Source organism: Anomalospiza imberbis, chromosome Z (genome assembly GCF_031753505.1).
Source record: "Anomalospiza imberbis isolate Cuckoo-Finch-1a 21T00152 chromosome Z, ASM3175350v1, whole genome shotgun sequence".
Classification (NCBI taxonomy): Eukaryota; Metazoa; Chordata; class Aves; order Passeriformes; family Viduidae; genus Anomalospiza; species Anomalospiza imberbis.
In genome coordinates this window covers 61,200,149-61,218,820 of record NC_089721.1, presented here as the reverse complement: position 1 = coordinate 61,218,820, position 18,672 = coordinate 61,200,149, and the positions used below count along the sequence as shown (strand labels likewise).

The 18,672-nt window shown below is 44.7% G+C and overlaps 1 protein-coding gene across 3 annotated transcripts; it reads left to right on the top strand.

Annotated features, from left to right (window-relative positions):
• The first annotated feature begins 4,225 nt into the window (after positions 1–4,225).
• On the top strand, positions 4,226–16,693 carry CHRNB3 (cholinergic receptor nicotinic beta 3 subunit). 3 transcript variants are annotated; one of them, XM_068175780.1, is made up of 6 exons: positions 4,226–4,651; positions 7,729–7,880; positions 8,924–8,968; positions 13,417–13,526; positions 13,751–14,633; positions 15,907–16,693. In XM_068175780.1, the coding sequence occupies exons 1-6, from the start codon at positions 4,609–4,611 to the stop codon at positions 16,039–16,041; spliced, it is 1,368 nt and encodes a 455-aa protein (XP_068031881.1). In that variant the 5' UTR covers positions 4,226–4,608; the 3' UTR covers positions 16,042–16,693. The 3 variants fall into 3 exon arrangements, with proteins under 3 accessions (XP_068031881.1, XP_068031882.1, XP_068031883.1); XM_068175782.1 differs by lacking the exon at positions 4,226–4,651 and adding an exon at positions 7,492–7,625; XM_068175781.1 differs by lacking the exon at positions 8,924–8,968.
• Positions 16,694–18,672: the final 1,979 nt, after the last annotated feature.

Here is an 18,672-nt window from a genome sequence, read left to right as displayed (position 1 = left end):
AGGGTGTTTGCGGGGACAGGAAGCTGGAGGAGAGCGGACAGGGTGTATGGACAGGTGGACTGTTGGCTCCAAACTGTTCCATCTGGCACATGGAAATGTCTGGTGCTGGAAAAACTGCTGGTGAGCTGACTAAAACCAGCTCTGTTCTTGCCCAGTGAAAATACACGTTTTGAGAAGCTGCTAGGTGCGGAGAGGTGTCTGCTGCTGGCCACAACTGAGATCAGAAAGAACCGTAGAAGTGTCAGGGCAAAGATGAGATTCCAGGAATTCTGCCCTTTCCCACCCCGTTTTTGCTCCAGAAACTGTGCCTCGCCTTTGTTATGAATGAAGTCCTATATGTTTAATTTAATAAACCACAAAATTAGAATTTAGCGGCAATTTTATGTAAAACGAGTACAATCAAGTAAGCACGTACAAAGTAAATTTGGCAGTGATGAATTAAGTCTGATTAAGGCTCTGATAAGGCATAAGCAAAACCGACTGGGGTATGAAATAAACAGGTCAGGAGATCGTACTCCTTTAAAATGCCTTTATAAAAAAGTGACCAGCTCGGGTGCGGGCCCGACAGGTGATTGGAGTCCTTCAATTTCGTTGTGGCTCGCTGTTTTAGGGGTTTTCGGTGTTGAATTCGAAGCCTTCCTCCATTTGCATACTGCTTCTGGTGTCCCTTCCTGGGGGCCATTTTCTAGGAAGCAGCGACAGTGAAACCCAACCCGACAGAAAGAGAATTTCTAACAGGAGATGAGCAATGAATGATCAACAGGAGATGAACAAGGGGTAATTAATGATTCCTTAGCAACCTGTCATAATGTGACACTTCATAACCTTTGAGAAATAAACAATTTTTTTACTCATAACAGGGTACAGGGAAGGTTTCTCACCCTGCCTCACATACAAAAGACAAAGGAATCCAAACACAACTTATATACTGTATGCTGATACATATTCATCAATATTTTCCATAAATCTTCTCCTATTTTCGATTCTTGAATCTGTGTCACTGTACAGCATAGCACATGCTCCACTTGTTGCTGAGGGGTCTTCTTGGCTTTTCAGTGGTCACTTCTTACAAAGGCTTTTCATCATTGTCACTGTCCTTTGAGCAAGCCTGTAGGTTGCACATGCACCCCAAGGCTTGTGTTATAGAAGCCAGCATTATATTCCAAAAATAAGCCTTATTATTTCCTAGATACCTGGAATCATCCCAATTTTGTCCATTTCAAGGCCAATTCTTTAATTATCCCAAGGCCTATTCTGTTTTGGGATTTTATTTATCTCAAACTACATCCTGTATCGTATTCTTTCATGAACATCTGAGAACATCTGTTTTGTGCCACTTTTTTACATATCCTTTTCCTCTATTACTTTTTAACAAATATTTTCTAAAATATCGATATAGTTACAATTGTTATCATGAATCATATTCATTTATCACACCTTCTACAGGCAGGTGTTCATCTGCTGGCTTCCTGTGTCATGCCAAATTGTACAAGATGGATTCAGTCCTCCCTTGGGAGCTCCAGGGAGCCTGGCTCCATCACTGGAATGGATTCAGTCCTGGCATTCCAGGTGGGCCTACGCTGGCTTCTGGCATGTCACCTACAGGGACCAGGGAAGCTGAGATGGGTTTGGGAGGGAGAAGACACATCTACCTGAAAAGTGTCTCTTGTTCCGTAGTGCTGCCTTAACTCTCTTTTCTCCTTCCTGGAGCTGATGAACCTAGGGGTGCAGCAAACTGTACTTTGGCTCTGGGTTTTTGAAACAAAGCCTCACAGTTCTGGTTCAGAGCATCTCCCATCTATGTCCTTGTTCTTCACCATCCTTTTCACTTTAGTTGAGGTTTCCCACACTCTGATTGCCAGCCAGCATTGTCACCTTCCCCTGGAATCTGTGATTTCCATGCTTGACTGCATGGTACCTTCAGGTAACATGGCTTTGGACTGTCCACTGTAACCTTGAGTTTTCAGTTGATGCTGGTATTAACCATGTGTGCTCAAATGGATGGATTTGTGCCTCTAGGTAGACTTCTTGTCTTCTTTTTCTTGGCATTTTTGCTGCCTAGAGGGTGAGGCCCAGCTCCAGTGTTGCTTGTGTCTAGGCAGTACCTGGCTCTTTGCAGTCTGGAATTGCAGCCTCATATTAGTTACAAATCCCATGAAAACTGTGGAGAAGCAATGGCATTTTCTCAACAGAGAATAGCCACTCAGATACTGCCACAAACAGAGTTCTGCTCAATAATTAATTTGCTGTCTCAGGGTGGATGCACCTCATGCTTCATGGCCCGTCTTGCAAAATGGAGTATTCATGCATACCTTCCTTTCCAAAATGTTGGAGTGCATGGCTGCATAAAGACTTGTGAACAGAAAACAACAGGCAAACAGAATTTCTGTCTCTAATACTCTGCTCTGACTGTCTGGTAACTCTAGAAGCCAATGACCAGGCAAACCTGGTCCTTATATCTTGTCGCAGTCTAGGCAGTGGGTGGAGGCAATGGTAATGCAACATACTTCATATTTCACTCCAATCAACTATCATGCAGTAGCAAAAAGCCTACTCCTATAGGCAGGTAATAACTCCATTGCCACAAGGCAGCATGTTAAAGCCCTGTGAGAAATAAGTGTCTCTCATATTGCCTAAGAGAGCAATGCCTGAATGCAATCTCAGGCAGTAACTACAGTCAGAGGTGTCAATGGGCAAAGGCTGGGGCTTCAGTCTTGTAGCTAAAAGATGGATGATCTGAGAGTGCTAAGTCCTGTACGGGACCACAAACATGATGGAAAGTATCTGCAGAGAGCATTTTAAAGGGGTAACCTTGTTGCAGGAAAATTTGTATTGGCAGAATGATTGTGCTTAGTCCCCACCCAATTTGGTGGCAGACTGTGGTGCTATCTGTAATCACCACTCTAGCCAAATGACTGCTGTTCTCTTGAAGACAGGATACAAAAAGGAGCTTTCCTGTGCACCTCAAGAAGTTGTCTGTTTGTGCCTGGTGTCGATCTAATAGGGAAACTGAGAAGTTACAGCAGCTGGTGTTGAAAGTACACTTCATTGAAGATGGTCTTTTGTAGCACTCTTGTTTTTGCATGACTTTCTGCATCTGAGATGAGGAAGGGTGCAGAAGAAGCCAGCTGCTCCTATAGTCCTGCTGGGTGACCAGGGGCAGAACTGAGGAGCTAGGAAGGGCCCTTGCAGATTCCTTGTGTGTAGTACAGTAGCGGAAAAAGCAAACTCTCTGAGTTGCTGCTAGTGGCCTGCCTGAGAGCTGGGGATGTGGTAGGCTGCAAGGCCACAGAACCATAAATAAGTTCATAGGACACTACAGGAATGTTACTTGCAGCAGCAATGTGACTTTGAACCACACTTATATGGCAACCTTTTCATTGCAGCAAGATAAATAATACAGCTGCCAGTTATCAATCCTCTGTGAGGACCTTAGATAAGGCAAATCTGAATCACAAAACTTGTGACTGTACCAAAATCTGGGCCACTGCAAGAAGTGCACCCAGTGTTGCAGAAAAAATCCAGGCTTCCCATAAAAAAGTCAGCAAGCAATTGAATAGCCAGCAAGAAATAATCAAAGCAGGAGGAATTTTGGGTTTGGGGACAAGCTAAAAGAATTTTGCATGCCTCTTCCTTAAACTTGAGAAGTTCAGGAGAAAACCTCCTCTTTGGAGAGATATGCCAAAGTAACTCTCATTTGAGAAGAAAACAGAGAAGATCCTGATAATCCTTCAGCAGAGGAGTGTCGGGGGGATGGGAAAGGAGGAACCTGCATCCCTTTTGATTATCAGCTATTTCTGGTCATTACCACCAATTTCTGATGGTTTCTGAAAGGAGCCTTGTGTGAGTTGTCACTGGGGAGGACTGACAGAGGTCTGACTACAGAGAAACTGGCTAAATAATTCCCACTCCCATTGCTAAACACAAGATCCTGGGGCAACATTCTTGTTAAGCTGTGCCAGTGGATAGTACTGTTCAAGGACTTCCATGCTGCTGCCTGTGATGTTTTGTGTATGAGATAAAATTTAGAAATCAGCATCGTTTTCCCACTTGCTTATTACTGTTTTTTTCCCCCCCAAATCCATTTTATAGCTCCAGAACAGCAAGTGTAGCATGGAATAAGTTAAGTTAGGTCTGTCTCTACAAGTGATACAGCTGGAACAAAAAAAGATAATCTTTAATGCATTTGATTTATCTTTGGGTCTGAACTGCAACCTACTTTGTTTTTTTTTTTTTCCAGCTGTAATTAGCAGTAGCATAAAAGATATTTTTCCTCCTTAAAAGACTTTCCTCTCCTAGACCGCATACTCCTAGACCGCAGTGCTTATAGCCAAGTGAACACTGCCACAAAGAGATCAGTCAGGGTTTAGGACCCAGAGCCCTGTTTAAGGCTTATGGGATGTGACAGCTGACTGAAAATCAATGAAGTGTGATTTACCAAGCGTCATAATGAAGGCAAGATAAGGCTAGAAAGGTGCTGCTTTGCCTTACAGACTCAACTGTCTGCTTCGATTTTTAACTAGATTGTTTTAGTCCCCTACAAAGATGAGAGTGATTTGCTAATGGAAACAGAAGATCAGATTTAAAGGAAAAGCCACGGTGGTGCCCATGCTTTGCCTAGTGCTCATTGCGCTGTGTCTGAGCCGCTCAGGTAGGTGTGATTTCTTCTTCTTCTTCCAAGCTGAGCTGCAAGTGTTCAAGTTTGGTTTTTTTTTTTGTTTTTTTTTTTTTTTTTTTTCTGTTCGCCGGTTAGCTGCTGCTTTCTGGGATACAGTGAATCGTTTAAACACTGTGTAAGTGGCAGAAGAGGGTTGTATCGGTTGCTGCCTTTGTATTGCAACCACGGTCAGTTTGACAACTAGGTTTTAATTACTGGTGATGGGGCAATTGTTGGCTAGAAATTAACAAAAAATCCTAAAGTCGACTTTTGGCTGCTAAAGAGAATTAAGGGAGAATTTCTGTCACGATTAGAAAATCTGAAATGCTTCAGGCAAACTGATAAAAGGCTAAGTGTATTGTCTGTACTTAATTGGGGTGTTTTGCACGTTTGTTTAGCAGACTTTCTGCCCCAGAACTCCTGTCCTGCACCCGTGGGGAACTACTACTTGGACGGATCACAGAGAGAGACAGGAACCCGGGGGAGGGGGGAGAGGACAGACAGTGCTTGAATACTGGAACGCATGTTAACCTGCCAGGGAACTCCCCAGTTTTTGCCTCTCAGTGTATCATATGATAGATTCAGGGATGTATCTGTCCTATGGCTGCTTCTCTCTTTTTTTTCAAAGGCAGTTCTACTTTGTTCAGTATTTTCTCCATGGCTTTATCTAGCTTAATCATAAAGTAGGGCTTGGTCAAAGGAACTGTTGGGCTTTTTTCCCACATGATATTTCTTATTAATAACTTCTGCTTTTAAACAGTCTTTGTGAAAGTACTGAGGCTGTCTTATAGAGGCAGCAATCTTCTTCCTTCTGACTTTCTTCCTTGTGAAGATCCTCAAGTCTTTTTCACTTTTGTGGCTTCCTCTGCAGATGAGATTCAACATATCCAGCCCCAAACCCGGCTTTACCACCTGTCTTCTATACCCACTTGGAGCATTAGGTACCTGAACTTTATGTGAGATGTGAGCTCTGAAATGGCACCATTTTCTTTTGAGGGAGGTCGTACACACCCGTGGACACAGAGGGTGTGTGGCTGCATATATGTGTGCAGTATGTCATTCTCAAAAACAGAGGGATGTATTCTGGCAGTAAGAGCTGGTTTTGATTGTGCATATTTTGGGGTTATGGTTTTTTCTATTCAATGGCTTTTCTGTTAAATTTCTTTTTTTTTTTTTTAATAACCATACACCCCTGTGAATCTCCTAAAGGGAAAGAGAAATGTCTGGGAGATGGAGTCTCTGCAAAGACTCTTAGTAGTCAAGGGATTGGACCTCTGAGGTTGTGGGTGGTGAGAGGGGAGAAATGTGTTCTTTCTCTTCCTTTGGTTGCAGATGCCATACCTGTCTGCCATGTTTGGGCAGCCAATCTAATTTCCTAGGACAGACCGCAGTCTCTGTCCTTTTTTTGCTATGGTGGAGCTAGGGTCAGCTCTGGCATGAAAATTAACCCTGGAACAAGCAGAAGGGGCATTTGTGGAAATAGCAGACCTCAAGGGTTTGTGACAAAGCGACAAGGCAGAGTGTGGCTGCAGGACCGCTATAAACTATGCTGGCAGCTTCATGCACCATGCCTGGCTCTGGGATGGAGCAGGTGGAAATGAGAGACAAAGCTGCCTGTGACCAGCCAGCCTCTTCCTGCCCAGGGCTTGGTAACTCCACCACACCTGTATTGCAGCTACAGAGGACAAACACAGCTTGTGCCAGAACATCTGACAAGTAAAGTTGTTATCCTGTGAGTGCAAGCACTAGGTTTCAGAGTTTATAACTCCTCAAAGAGGAATGGTATCTTGCTGTGGCTGGAAGTGGGGGATAACAGTGTTTCTTGGACCCTGTGCTATCCTGAGAGGATCCAGAGAGCATTAAAAATTGATTTTGTCCCATGGAAGGCTCTGTTATGAGATCAGGTTTTTGCTTTGAGCAGTGCTTCAACCTGTGTTGCTCACTATGAGGTCTAGCCCTGTCTGCAGTCTCAGACAGTCTCTGACCGAGGTGGAGGAGCCTGTTGTGCTCAGGAGATGGACAGCAGCTGCTGGGGAAGGGGATATGGGCAGAGATAGTGGTCTGTGGTCACATCCTTTCCTCCATGTAGAGGCAGAGCAAAACCCTCTGCCTCCAGTTATCTCACTGGAGGGGCTGCTGGGTTTGAGTGCCCTGTCCCTCCATGTGGCACAGGGCCCCTGCTGGGGGCTGTCTTAACTCTGTTGATGCACACAGTGTGGGAGCATATTGACTGTGCCCTCCAGGGCTCTCTTTCTGTCAGATCCTGGCACCATCCATGGGCCATGACCCTCTGCCTGCAGACCACTCCTGCACCTAATGCTTGGCAATCCAGGCACAGATGTTCTGCTCACCCTGGGGTTGGCAAGGCACAAGCTAGGCCCTGGATAGTGTCATATGAGGTCCCTTTTGACTGCTGACACAGCAATATTGGCTGTGATCCCTGTTGTGTGGGGCCAGTCTTTTTTCCTCCGTGGTGGCTTTGAAGAGAAGTAAAATCCTTCTCACCCTTGATTGCTGTGTATGTGCACAAGGGAAGAGATGGAGATCATGTCAGAACCTCAACACCACAGGGAGTGGGGCTGAAGTTTGGGAAAGGATGGAGGGTCTTAACTGCCCTTCCCCCTTCATGGTAGCAAGGGGAAGGGTGAGCATGGTGTCAGTGATTGCGAGAGTCACAAGTCACGCAGGTACAGACCATGATGGCTCTGTGCTTGTATGTCAGATCTAGCTCTGACTGCATCATCCAGCTCCTACTGCTGCCAGATGGGCTCTTTTTGCTTTTGCAGAAAGTCCATGGAAAACATAAACCTAGTACAAAGTCATCAGTGCTCTGGTCTGATGATTTTATTTTATATGTGAGTTGGGCTTGGGCTATCTTGCCTTTCGGTTCACTGGTCCTGGTTCTGCTGAGAGGCTGTGCATCTGAATTCCTGCAGAATTTGCTGTACAGGACAAGAGCTGCCCAAAGGTGAATTTTCCTCACATCATTGCTCTGTCTCACTTTTTCAGGTCATGGCATTCTCCATGTATTCTTTCCGGCAATGCCTCCACTCTATGTTGCTCTCTTCCAGATGTGAATGCCTTCAGTTCAGTTGCTGAAAATGAGGATGCGCTCCTCAAGCACTTATTTGAAGGCTATCAGAAATGGGTCCGCCCTGTGGAAAACTCCAACGACACCATCAAAGTCCTTTTTGGGCTAAAGATATCACAGCTTGTGGATGTGGTAAGTGTTATGTTAGTAAAACACCACTTTTATAGATAGTTGTGCCTTCACCTGAGAGGACTGGTAATGTAATTAGCTTTTGCCTCCTAACACAAGAAATGCACAGTGATGGTTGGGCAGCAAAACACTGAGCATGAAATGCTGCTGGTGATATGATCTTCATTCCCCCCTCACTCCCCTCCACCCCTAGCATGGACTGTAGGACTCATTCGTTTTGACGGAAACCTGAAGGTCCTTTTTTCCCTGTTGTTCTCAGGGAATAAGCCCTAATTTCCATAAGGTTTTAATCAATCAACCCATGCCAGACAGCCCTTGACATCTATGTTGCAATTTAATGACAAGACAGCTACAGGAGAGGACTGAGAGAGTAAGAGCTGGTTGGACATTATTCATTCCAAGCAGGCTTGCATTGAGGCCAAAGATAGTTCAAGTCTTAACCCATCTGGTCACTAAGATAAAACTGTAAATAGCTAATCCTGTGTTTCTGCCTTTATGCAGATTTTCCCTTCTCTTTCTGCTGCAATGCATGGTGGAATTTGCACAATGCCCAGAGGTACCCACACAACAGTGTGCTCCTTACATCCCCCTGCCCCTGGTAATGTCCCCTTGTGCTGTGGAAGGCACATTCTAATTTTCTGCTTTATTTACATACTTAGGACAGTGTTTCAGCTTGTACCTTTCCAAACTCACTCCAGGCTGAGCAGTGCCAGGAGATGAGCTATCCTATGAACCTACAACCATGTGTGACCTGATTCCACTTGCTGGCGGAGCCCTGCTGCATACTGGGTCTTCGGTGTATGATCCCTTTGAGCTCCTGTGAAATGCTGGACCTCAGTTTTCCAGCCTCAGAGGCTCCCAGCAATAGCAGGGACAGCACCTAGAAAGAGAGTTTCTCTCAATGGTGACTGAAGAGCCCAAGCCTATGGGGAAACAGGACCATAGAGATCTCCTCATCTTGGCATAGGGTTGGACCCAGCAGGCATAGGGTCTGTTTCTAATGGCTGCTTTGGTATTGCAATCCTCTCTCCCTTGTGTCACTTTAGGATGAGAAGAATCAGCTGATGACAACCAACGTGTGGCTGAAACAGGTAAATTAGACCACATCAGACCTCCCTTTTCCCCATGGGAACTGCTGAGCTGAGTAGCCATCTGAGTTTGCCAGCCACTGTGCCATCCATCCCATTTCATGATGCTGAGTGGCCAGCACCAAGATACCTAACCTAAAGTTTTTACTTCACTCTTCTCACTTCAGCCTATGTATAGAGACAGAAATGCAAGCAAGCAGGCCTTCAGGACATAGGGTACCCTCTTCTCCTAATCTGCACCCCAGCTGTGTGCTCAAGCCAGTATTTGTTTCAGGGAAGTGACACAGCTGGTACTGCAGTGGCTATCCCTGGGATGTTGTATGTGCACTGAGGGACTATCCTGTCTCATACTTAGAGGTCACACAAATACTGTCTCCCTTGCCTGAGCCAAGAGTGGCGCCTCAGATAGATTTCTTCATTCCTCAGCATATGTAAAGAGAAAGAAGAGGCCAGTACGTTAAACACACGCACCACAGACCTTTTCCCATTAAAAGCTGTAGCAAATTATTCAGATCTCTCTGTCATAATTGTTTCTGGAACTGACAGTGATTTGTACAAATGAGAGAAAGGCGCAAGTTGAACTGTTAGGTCTCCTTTCTTCTTCTTCACTCCTGAAGAATACTGTTTTTGGTTTAGGTTACATTGCACCAATTTATTGACCTTGTGACAATTAAATCAGCCTTGTGAGTATCTGTAAAGATGTCAGCTGATCCCAGGAAGAGGACATAAAAACCAAACTATACTTGAAATCATGCCATGAGGAAAGGTTCTTGGGGATCGCTGGGCTGGTGGAGGAGAAGTGTGACTCAATTTTTCTCTCAGTCTGGGTCCCATACTGCTGCAGTGAGTGTGAGATTCTGGCTGGAGCAAGACCCCTAAAACCAATATGGATATTGTGTGTAAAGATCTCTCCCTTGAAGAGGGAAAAGCTCAGACTTGCCCTCACTGTGGGGAAGACAGGATTTTCCCCTTTTACTGGAGAAATTTCTCCCTGACCCAAATACAACTGCTGTGAGCCTGCCCTGAATTAATACCCTGCAGTATTACAGTTTCCCCACCTTTAGCTGCAATTGTAGAGCCCCTTTTGAGCACAAGACCACATCTTGTCTCCCTTACTTTGAGTATCCACTTGGGCAGACAGCAGAACCCTTCCTTCTATAAAGGGTCCTCATCTGGCCTCATCTGTTCTCTCTCCTTTCCAACCCACTCTCCTTGCAGACTGTGGCACCCACCTGCAGGTCCAAGCCCTGTGTACTGTAGACACACTGTTGTCTCTGGAAGCCTTTGGAATCCTCAGACTTTAGTCAGGGCAGCTCCTCAGGGAAACACAAGACTGTGATTTCCCAGAACTGGGCTCTCTGGAGTTGTTACCATTTCTAATACCGCTTCTCCATCTGATGAGCTGAGAACATCAAGACCCAAGGTAATGCAGAGGGAGTGGAAAATGAGCCACAGGCTGTGGTTTTCACATGTATAAGTGCCCTCAGGAGCTCAGGCTGAGCACTAAAAACCTGTGCCTGACCATGTGTACTGCTGTGGAAATTGTGTGTTCATGTAAACCCAGCTCCCTCAGCTTTTCCTTGTAAGAGGGATGATCCAGTCCCCTCATCATCTTTGTTACCCTCTGCTGGACCTCCTCCAGAGCTCCATGTTTTCTTTGTCCTGAGGAGCCCAGAACTGGACATAGTGTTCCAGATGTGCCTCACCAGGGCTGAGTAGAGGGGCAGGATCACCTCCCTTGAACTTCTGGCAATGTTCTTCCTAATGCATGCCAAGATCCCACTGACCTTTTGGCCCCTGGACACACTGCTGGCTCATGGACAAATTGTTGCCCACCGGGACCCCCAGGTCCTTCTCCACAGAACTATTTTCCAGCAGGTCACCCCCAGCCTGTGCTGGTGCCTGGGCTTGTTCCTCCCCAGGTGCAGGACCCTGAAATTGCCTCTGTTGAATTTCAGATGTTTCTTATCTTCCCATCCCTCCAGCTTGTCAAGGTCCTTCTGAAGGGCTGCACACCCCTCTGGGGTATTGGCCACTCCTGTGAACTTTATGTCATGCTGAGAAGGCATCTGCCCTTCATTCAAGTCACTGGTGAATAAGTTAAGCAACACCAGGCCCAGTATGGAGCCTTGGGGGACATTACCAGTGACAGGCTTCCACCCTGTGGCACTGATTACAAGCTCTTTGGGATCTGCTATTCTGCCAGCTCTCAATCCACCTCACTGTTCACTCATCCACTTCAAACATCCTGAGTTTGCCTACCAGGATATTGTGAGAGAGACAGTGTTGAAAGCCTTGCTGTAATCAAGGTAGACAATATCCAGTGCTCTCCCCTTGTCCATCCAGGGAGTTGTTTCATCATAGAAGGCAGTGAGGTTGGTCAAGCATGATTTACTTTTAGTGAATCCATGCTGATTGCTCCTGATCACCTTCATATTTTCTCAGCAAGAGTCTTATTTTTCTTGGATAAGCAAACCTTAAACACAAGTATTTTCTTTTCCTTGTTTTGTTAACCTCAAACATCCTGGTGCTCAAGACAGTGGGACTTGATACAGAAGCAGGCTGACACACAAGGTTCAGAGGAGCCTTTAGTGGTTGCTGAGAAAGTGTCTGGATTCAGGCAAGCTATGGGGTCTAGTAGCAAGGGTCAAGAATGTGAGTCTAATGTATTTTGTTCCACTAGTGGTAGGTGAAACTCTTCAATGACAGCACAGAAATGGAAATTTGGTAGAACTGGAGGAAGGACAGAGCAATTGCATAGTCTGGAGCAACTTGGAAAAAATGGAGAAGAGAGGAAAGAGCCTTATGCATCTGCTGCTGTGGTTTGTGTCAGCATAGCCCACAGGGAGATTCCTGTTTTAAACTGCTCATCTTCCAAATCTGCACACAACCTATTTTCTGCTCAAGTAAGAAGAAACAACCATTAGCCTTGCAGACACGAAAGAGCACTTTAGCTGGGAGAGAAATCAATGCAGGGCGGGGGAAAGCGAGGAGTATTGCAGATGGAGCAAATCACCCAGGCCAAGGGGCTGCTCCAATTCAACTCCAGAGGGATGATTCTATCTTCAGGTGGTTCACAGGGTATTTGCTGCTCTTGTGTTAGTGGAGGCTACAAGATGACTGTGTTGGTTGCTGTTCGGCCCTGGCTGTCCCCTTGCATGATGTATGTTTCCAGCCTAAGCCCCATTGTAGCTGTTACAGGAAGTGACCAGGACACAGGTGAGACTGTGACCACTTAACAGCCTAGGCTTCTGGAGACATCTGTTAGATACCCATCCTCAGAGAAAAGATAATGCTAAAAGTAGTGTACTCTGTCCCTGATTCTGAGGCTATGAACAGCAATGGCCCTTTCTCTCTTTCCATGCCTGAACAATAACAAATGTCTCTAGTACAGCTGTGAAAATAATGTGGAATCAAAGAAATAAGAAGGGAACCTTATGAACAATTAATAGACAGTATTGCTTTTTTGGTTCATCCTTAAGTCATGGAGGGAATTACCCAGTGAAGGCTGAGACCTCCACATCCCTGGAGGTCTCTTAGTACTGCAGCTTAATGGAAACTGGTTCATTTTCCACTTCTTGGTATTGACCACAGTCTACATCTCTTGCATGACGTTGCTGCTATTTCTGTGGACAAATGAATATCCTCATTAATAATGAACAAGGATCAGAGAGTTGATTTTCCATTGCCTTTCTGTGGAAATCTCCAGGTTGTTGGAGCCACTTTGTTATGACCTCCCTATCTGAAAATCCAAAAAAAGGAGAGAGAAATTATTCTAGAGTTCAGCATGATGAAAATGGAGAAGACTCTCCCTGCTTTTGTAACCAAATACTTTACAATAACATATTATTTTTCCTGCAATAGTCTGCAGATTTTTCTGATGAAAGACCTTTTTTTTTTTTTTTTTTTTTTTTTGCATGGACAGTGTGTAAGTATTAGATGTTGTATTCCATTCACATAAAAAAGCCAGGTTTCCACTGAAAAGTGAATTGAGGCCACCTCTACTCATTTGAGTGCTACTACCCACACCACATAGGGTCCATGGGGTCTTCCATGGGGTCTGTGCCAGCCAAAACCCGCTTGGGCTGGTTCTCAGAAGGAAGAAAAGCTGCTGCACTAAAGGGAAGTGGCTCCTTCATTCTAGACTACTCTCAGGTGGGCTGTGCAGGGTGGTGAGTGAAGTGAGAGTCAAGTGCTGGCTTTGAGGAGTGCTGGCTTTGAGGTTGCTAGCCTAGGGATGGGTTCTTGGGTCTCACCTGTGTCTGGAGGGGCAGTGCTTGTGGGGATCAACACCTCCCAGACTTACCCATCTGGCACCCTCTCTGCAGCTGAGCAGCCTCATAGCAGGTTCTGCCTGCTATGCTGTGCATGCAGTTGTTGAGGCTCATGTGAGGGTGAGGAAAGAGGCTTCTGCATATGAGTGGGCAGAGAACTCCGCTGTGTTTTAATAGGAATGGATCGACCACAAGCTCTCCTGGAATCCAGATGAATACGGTGGAATCACCGCTATCCGGGTCCCCTCTGAGTCTCTGTGGCTTCCCGACATCGTTTTGTTTGAAAAGTGAGTAGTGTGGCTCCTTGCTCTGGGCTTGGGCCAGAGCTTGGGCAAGGCATGTCAGCTACCATGAGGCTTGTGTATGCTGTCAGAAGGCTGCTTCTTTAGGCAGTGTGAATGTTGTGCACCTTGTGCTCCAGGTGAGGGATAGAAAGCAAAGCTCGAATGGGGTACGACTGGGGCAAACATAGTCCTGAACTTGGTACTGTTTCTTCCTGTCCAACTCCCAGTGCTGACGGACGTTTTGAGGGATCCCTGATGACCAAAGCCATAGTGAAGTACAATGGAGTGGTGACCTGGACACCACCGGCCAGTTATAAGAGCTCCTGCACAATGGATGTGACCTTCTTCCCCTTCGACAGGCAGAACTGCTCCATGAAGTTTGGGTCGTGGACATATGACGGCAATATGGTGGACTTGATTTTAGTGGATGAAAATGTAGACAGGAAAGACTTCTTTGATAATGGGGAGTGGGAGATCTTAAATGCTAAAGGTATGAAAGGCAATAGGAAGGATGGGCTATACTCTTACCCATTTGTCACTTACTCCTTTGTGTTGAGGCGCCTTCCATTGTTTTACACTCTTTTCTTAATAATCCCTTGCCTGGGATTGTCTTTTTTAACTGTCCTAGTATTTTACCTACCTTCAGATGAAGGTGAAAAGCTTTCATTGTCAACGTCAGTTCTAGTCTCCCTCACTGTTTTCCTTTTAGTGATTGAGGAAATAATCCCTTCTTCTTCCAAAGTCATCCCTCTGATTGGTGAGTATCTGCTCTTCATCATGATTTTTGTGACCCTCTCTATCATTGTGACTGTGTTTGTTATCAATGTCCACCACCGATCCTCAGCAACTTACCATCCCATGGCACCCTGGGTTAAAAGGCTCTTTCTCCAGAAGTTGCCTCGTCTGCTATGCATGAAGGCCTATGTAGATCGCTGCTCATTCTCAGAGACTGAAGAAAAGGGGACAACCTCGAAATCAAAGTTTCTGGGGAAGCAGGAATACAAGCAAGCAAAAGACAGAGAAAAAATTGTTATTGCCTTTCTGGAAAAGGCGGCTGACTCCATTCGGTACATTTCCAGGCATGTTAAAAAGGAGCATTTCATCAGACAGGTAGGTGGAGGGAGGACAAGGAGGGAATCACACTTTCCTTGACAGCAATGGCTTCCAAACTCTTTCCTTTTTTGCATGCTTTTCCCTTTGCCTCTTCCTCCTGCTCTCCTCTGAGACATACTCGTCCTCAGACCTTGATAAATAATATGTTTTTTGAGACAACACATAGCTTCAAGGAGAAGCATATTACTCTGTGAGAGTCCCTGCTCTTCACAGGAGCCTCTCCTGGAGCGATTCCTGGTTTGGGTTTATTTGAATAACCTTGTCCTGTGTAAGCTTGGGATACACACAAATCTGGAAGCCTCTAAACTCATATCATCAAAAATGTAACTTTTACACTTACAGGCAAGCTCTATGGCATTTGCCAGTCCTGGCCTCCTAGCACATACAGTGCACTGCATAGTTGCTCTGTTTTGAGTGAAGGTCTTCTAGATTTTCACTAACACCTGTTTAGATTAGCTCCCAACTAATATCCTTCACCACTCAATGAGCCTCCTGGCTTTTAAAATAGCAAATTACTGTGTTTGCAAACAATGAATCTCATGCAAGGGTAGGACAGCAGAGCAATGCAGCCAGCAGCATTTGGAAAAAACTTCTGTTAGCATCCTCCTAGCAAGAGGAGGCTTTGTTTAAACTGTGCTGAGAGGACTACAGCAGAAGGAAGAGCAGTAAATCAAACATATAGTGTGTGAACACATACTGTCCATGACTAATACCTGTTTGAAGCTGAAATAATTTGAATAAAAAGGTTCCTTGAATCACCTTAATAATTAGCACTTTTTAATATGCATAGTTGTGCCAGCACTCACCATTCAAAATTCCCCTCCTGAGTGTACCCAATCTGAGTCAACAAATCACTTAAGCAAACACAAGTAAATGAAACTGTTTGTACTGGAATCAATGCCTGTGTCCAAGTGCTGTGCCAGAGCCTCATCCTGGCATTTACAGGAAGATGCAGGTCTGTAAAAAGTTCACTGGAAAGCCATCCTCAAGGCTAAGTCTGTAAATTTTCATATATGCACTTAACTAAAAGCTTTTGCACAGGCTGAGGAAGTCTCATCACCATGTGCATAGAACTACGGAATTGTTTTGGGGGTTTGAGTGATTTGCAGCTATGAGTCCTGAAAAGGTGATCTCTGTTAGTTTTAGGCTACCACATATTACAAAAGTGTAACTTTAAAACCAGATCCGGGGAGCTAAAATGTACGTAGCAGTATCAACACAGTACCAGGCTTGTTACTATTTATGTTTATCCTCCCTCTGTCCTTCCCAGGTTGTACAAGACTGGAAGTTTGTAGCTCAAGTCCTGGATCGGATCTTCCTGTGGTTATTTCTGGTGGTGTCAGTGACGGGTTCAATTCTCATCTTTACCCCTGCATTGCGGATGTGGCTGAGCAACACTTTATAGAAAACGCTCCCTCAGTAACATACAAGTACGGTGCCAAGGGATGGTGGTGCCTTGGAGCTTGGTCTCTGCTGTACAAGAGGGGAAGCAGCAGCAAGAATGAGGGAAGATGATGGTAACAGTGGGCATTTATTAGTGCTTTCAATCTTAACAATAACTCTATCAGTTACAGATTTTGCTGAAATCAGAGAAGAGCTTGGTGCACAGCCAAGGCCTAAAGTGAACTGGGGTTGCACAACTGGGTTATCATTATTTTATTGTCAGCTTGGTTGTATTACTATAAAAGCCAAGATTATTAGTTAAAATTGGAAATAGAAGGCATTGCACAATCATTATATTTAAAAGGCAGATCTGCCAGTTAAAATGCTACATTGTAAAAAAAGTTACAGTAGGAACACAAATCTCTACTCAGTTTATCTGTGTTTCCAATTAAAAAGCAGTAAGTGTCTACAGATTGCTTTATGCATGTGTCAGAACTGTCAGTTGCATAGCATGTGCATCAGAAAACGTATAAATTCTTCTCAGGTAGGATGCTTAAAACCTTGACTGTCTAGCCTCACCTTACTGCAGGATCAGCTCGACAGGGGTAGAACCTACCACTGCCCACCTGCTACCAGCCTTTATGGCATATACACTTTGTCTCTCACCTCAGCCATTGGGATTGCCCACTTTTCAGTATTATTTGCAGTTTTGCTTGCTGCTTGCTTCTCTGTAGCATACCAGAAGGCTGACAAACTGAGGATTTTTCCTCATTTAGAAACTATTATTCCTTCACCTGCTTGTTCACAAGTGGAAGATCACCTAAGCGAAGGTGGCTGTGCTATTCCATAAGGCGACAGTGATATTCATTAAATGTTCAGCTGGAGGGAAGCTGCAGACATCTCTTTTGGCAGATGAAAGTTTTGGCTGTTACAGGAGTGGGGTTTCTCTTGAGAGCTATGGGGTGGGCTGGTCACCAGGAAGATACATTTTTAGACGTTGGCTTGTCCAGGTTTCCTAGGCAATTCAGAATTTCACTGCTTTGATTAATTTATTATGGGATCCTTTTGCATGATTAGAAACAGCTCTTAAAAGTGTTAAATAAGTGAGATGTGACAGAAAACACCCAGGTGAAACTCTTGAACACAGGAATGAAGCTGTCACTACTTTTGCTGGGGCAGTGTTTTCCAACATGGTGTGCTTTCGAAAATCCCATTCAGAGCTTGCAAATATTTTCAGGGTTAGCAAGGGATTTGGAGATCCAATTTTTGACAATCTAAATATGTATTAAAGTTTTAGCTAGCCTTGAAACTGTCTCTCTAGAGATGAAGGTTAGAAAGTGTTAAAAATACATAGAGGTGTTCTTGTGCTTGGATTGTGCATGCACACCAGACATCCATGAGTTAATGCAATCCCATCATGTTGTGTCAATGTAGAAAATTCTGTTCACTTGTGCAATTATTATTAATAAAGATGTATTTAGTAAATGATTCCTGGGGTGTCCATACACTGGAGTTTGCTGTTGATTTGTTGTCAACAAAGCTAGACTGTAGCCCATTTTAAAAGTTTTGTCCCAAATCTATTCCAACAGAGGGGTTGTCAAGTTCTTGGAAAGTCCTTATTACTTTTTAGCTCTCTCTGTGCGTTTGAGCAAGAAGCATTCAGATGTGGTTATTATATTGCTGGAATAAACTCATTTAGTTGGGCATATAGAGAGAGATATCTTAGCGTAAGATACTGCAATAAAACTTGACTATTAAAACTGTAAAACTCATACACATTGACCATTCTATCAGTTTCTCCTCTCTTCTTGCATAAAGTGCATTTGCTTCCCTAGACAGTACTGTGAAATGTCTGTAGGAAAAGAGCCAGGAAACTCTTCAGTGTTTCCAGACTTTTGAGGTCCAGTAGTGATAGGTATTCCCTATAAGCACTACGTCCAGGAGGCTGGCTGTTAGCCATGATAGATGACAGCCTCCTCTCCTGGGAAACTGCCTCAGGTGTCCATCTGACAGATGGTCCTGTCTCTACCATGCAACACTTTGGTTGCCCACCCGCAAGAAACACATGGCTCTGTCTCACACGTCTGTGTCTGATGCCAAGCTGCTTTTTCTGGCTTACGCTGGTGAAGATCAGCAGAGCTCATGTGTTGGAGATGTATGAAAACTGCACAGGTATAGCTTCTGGCCTTGAGTCTTCCTAGCATTGCATCTGGTACTGCTACATCTGTAGTCTCACTACTCATTCCCTTGTGCTGCCCAGTCCTGAGCTTCTCTAAATCTCTTTGCTGCTGGCCCACAAAGGCATTCAACATGTTCCCCACAAAGGTCTGCCACTAAAAACACAACTAGAGAGGACATTTGGGCAGACAGTCCTCCAGTGGGGCCATCCCTCTGCTCTATCTGCTCTGTCTGTGGATGACAACATTGCAAATCACAAGTCTTAACAATAAAAGAGTAACCTTCTGCCTTAATACTGTCTTGACCTGTGCTGCCTCAGTTTCTGGGAACTGGTTTTCTGAGACATTGGCACTGCTTTTGGCACTTATATATATGACCCACTCACCAAAAGATAAATATGAAAAACTCTTCTGGGCCTTTTAGTGGAGGCAAACTGGAAGAATGGTCTCCCTTGGGAAGAGAATGTAAAGAGATG

Coding starts and splice junctions, on each gene's coding strand:
- CHRNB3 (XM_068175780.1), top strand. CDS start 4,609: ATGCTTTGCCTAGTGCTCATTGCGCTGTGTCTGAGCCGCTCAG. Junction 8,969..13,416: donor CCAACGTGTGGCTGAAACAG/GTAAATTAGACC, acceptor GTGTTTTAATAG/GAATGGATCGACCACAAGCT. Junction 14,634..15,906: donor AGGAGCATTTCATCAGACAG/GTAGGTGGAGGG, acceptor TGTCCTTCCCAG/GTTGTACAAGACTGGAAGTT.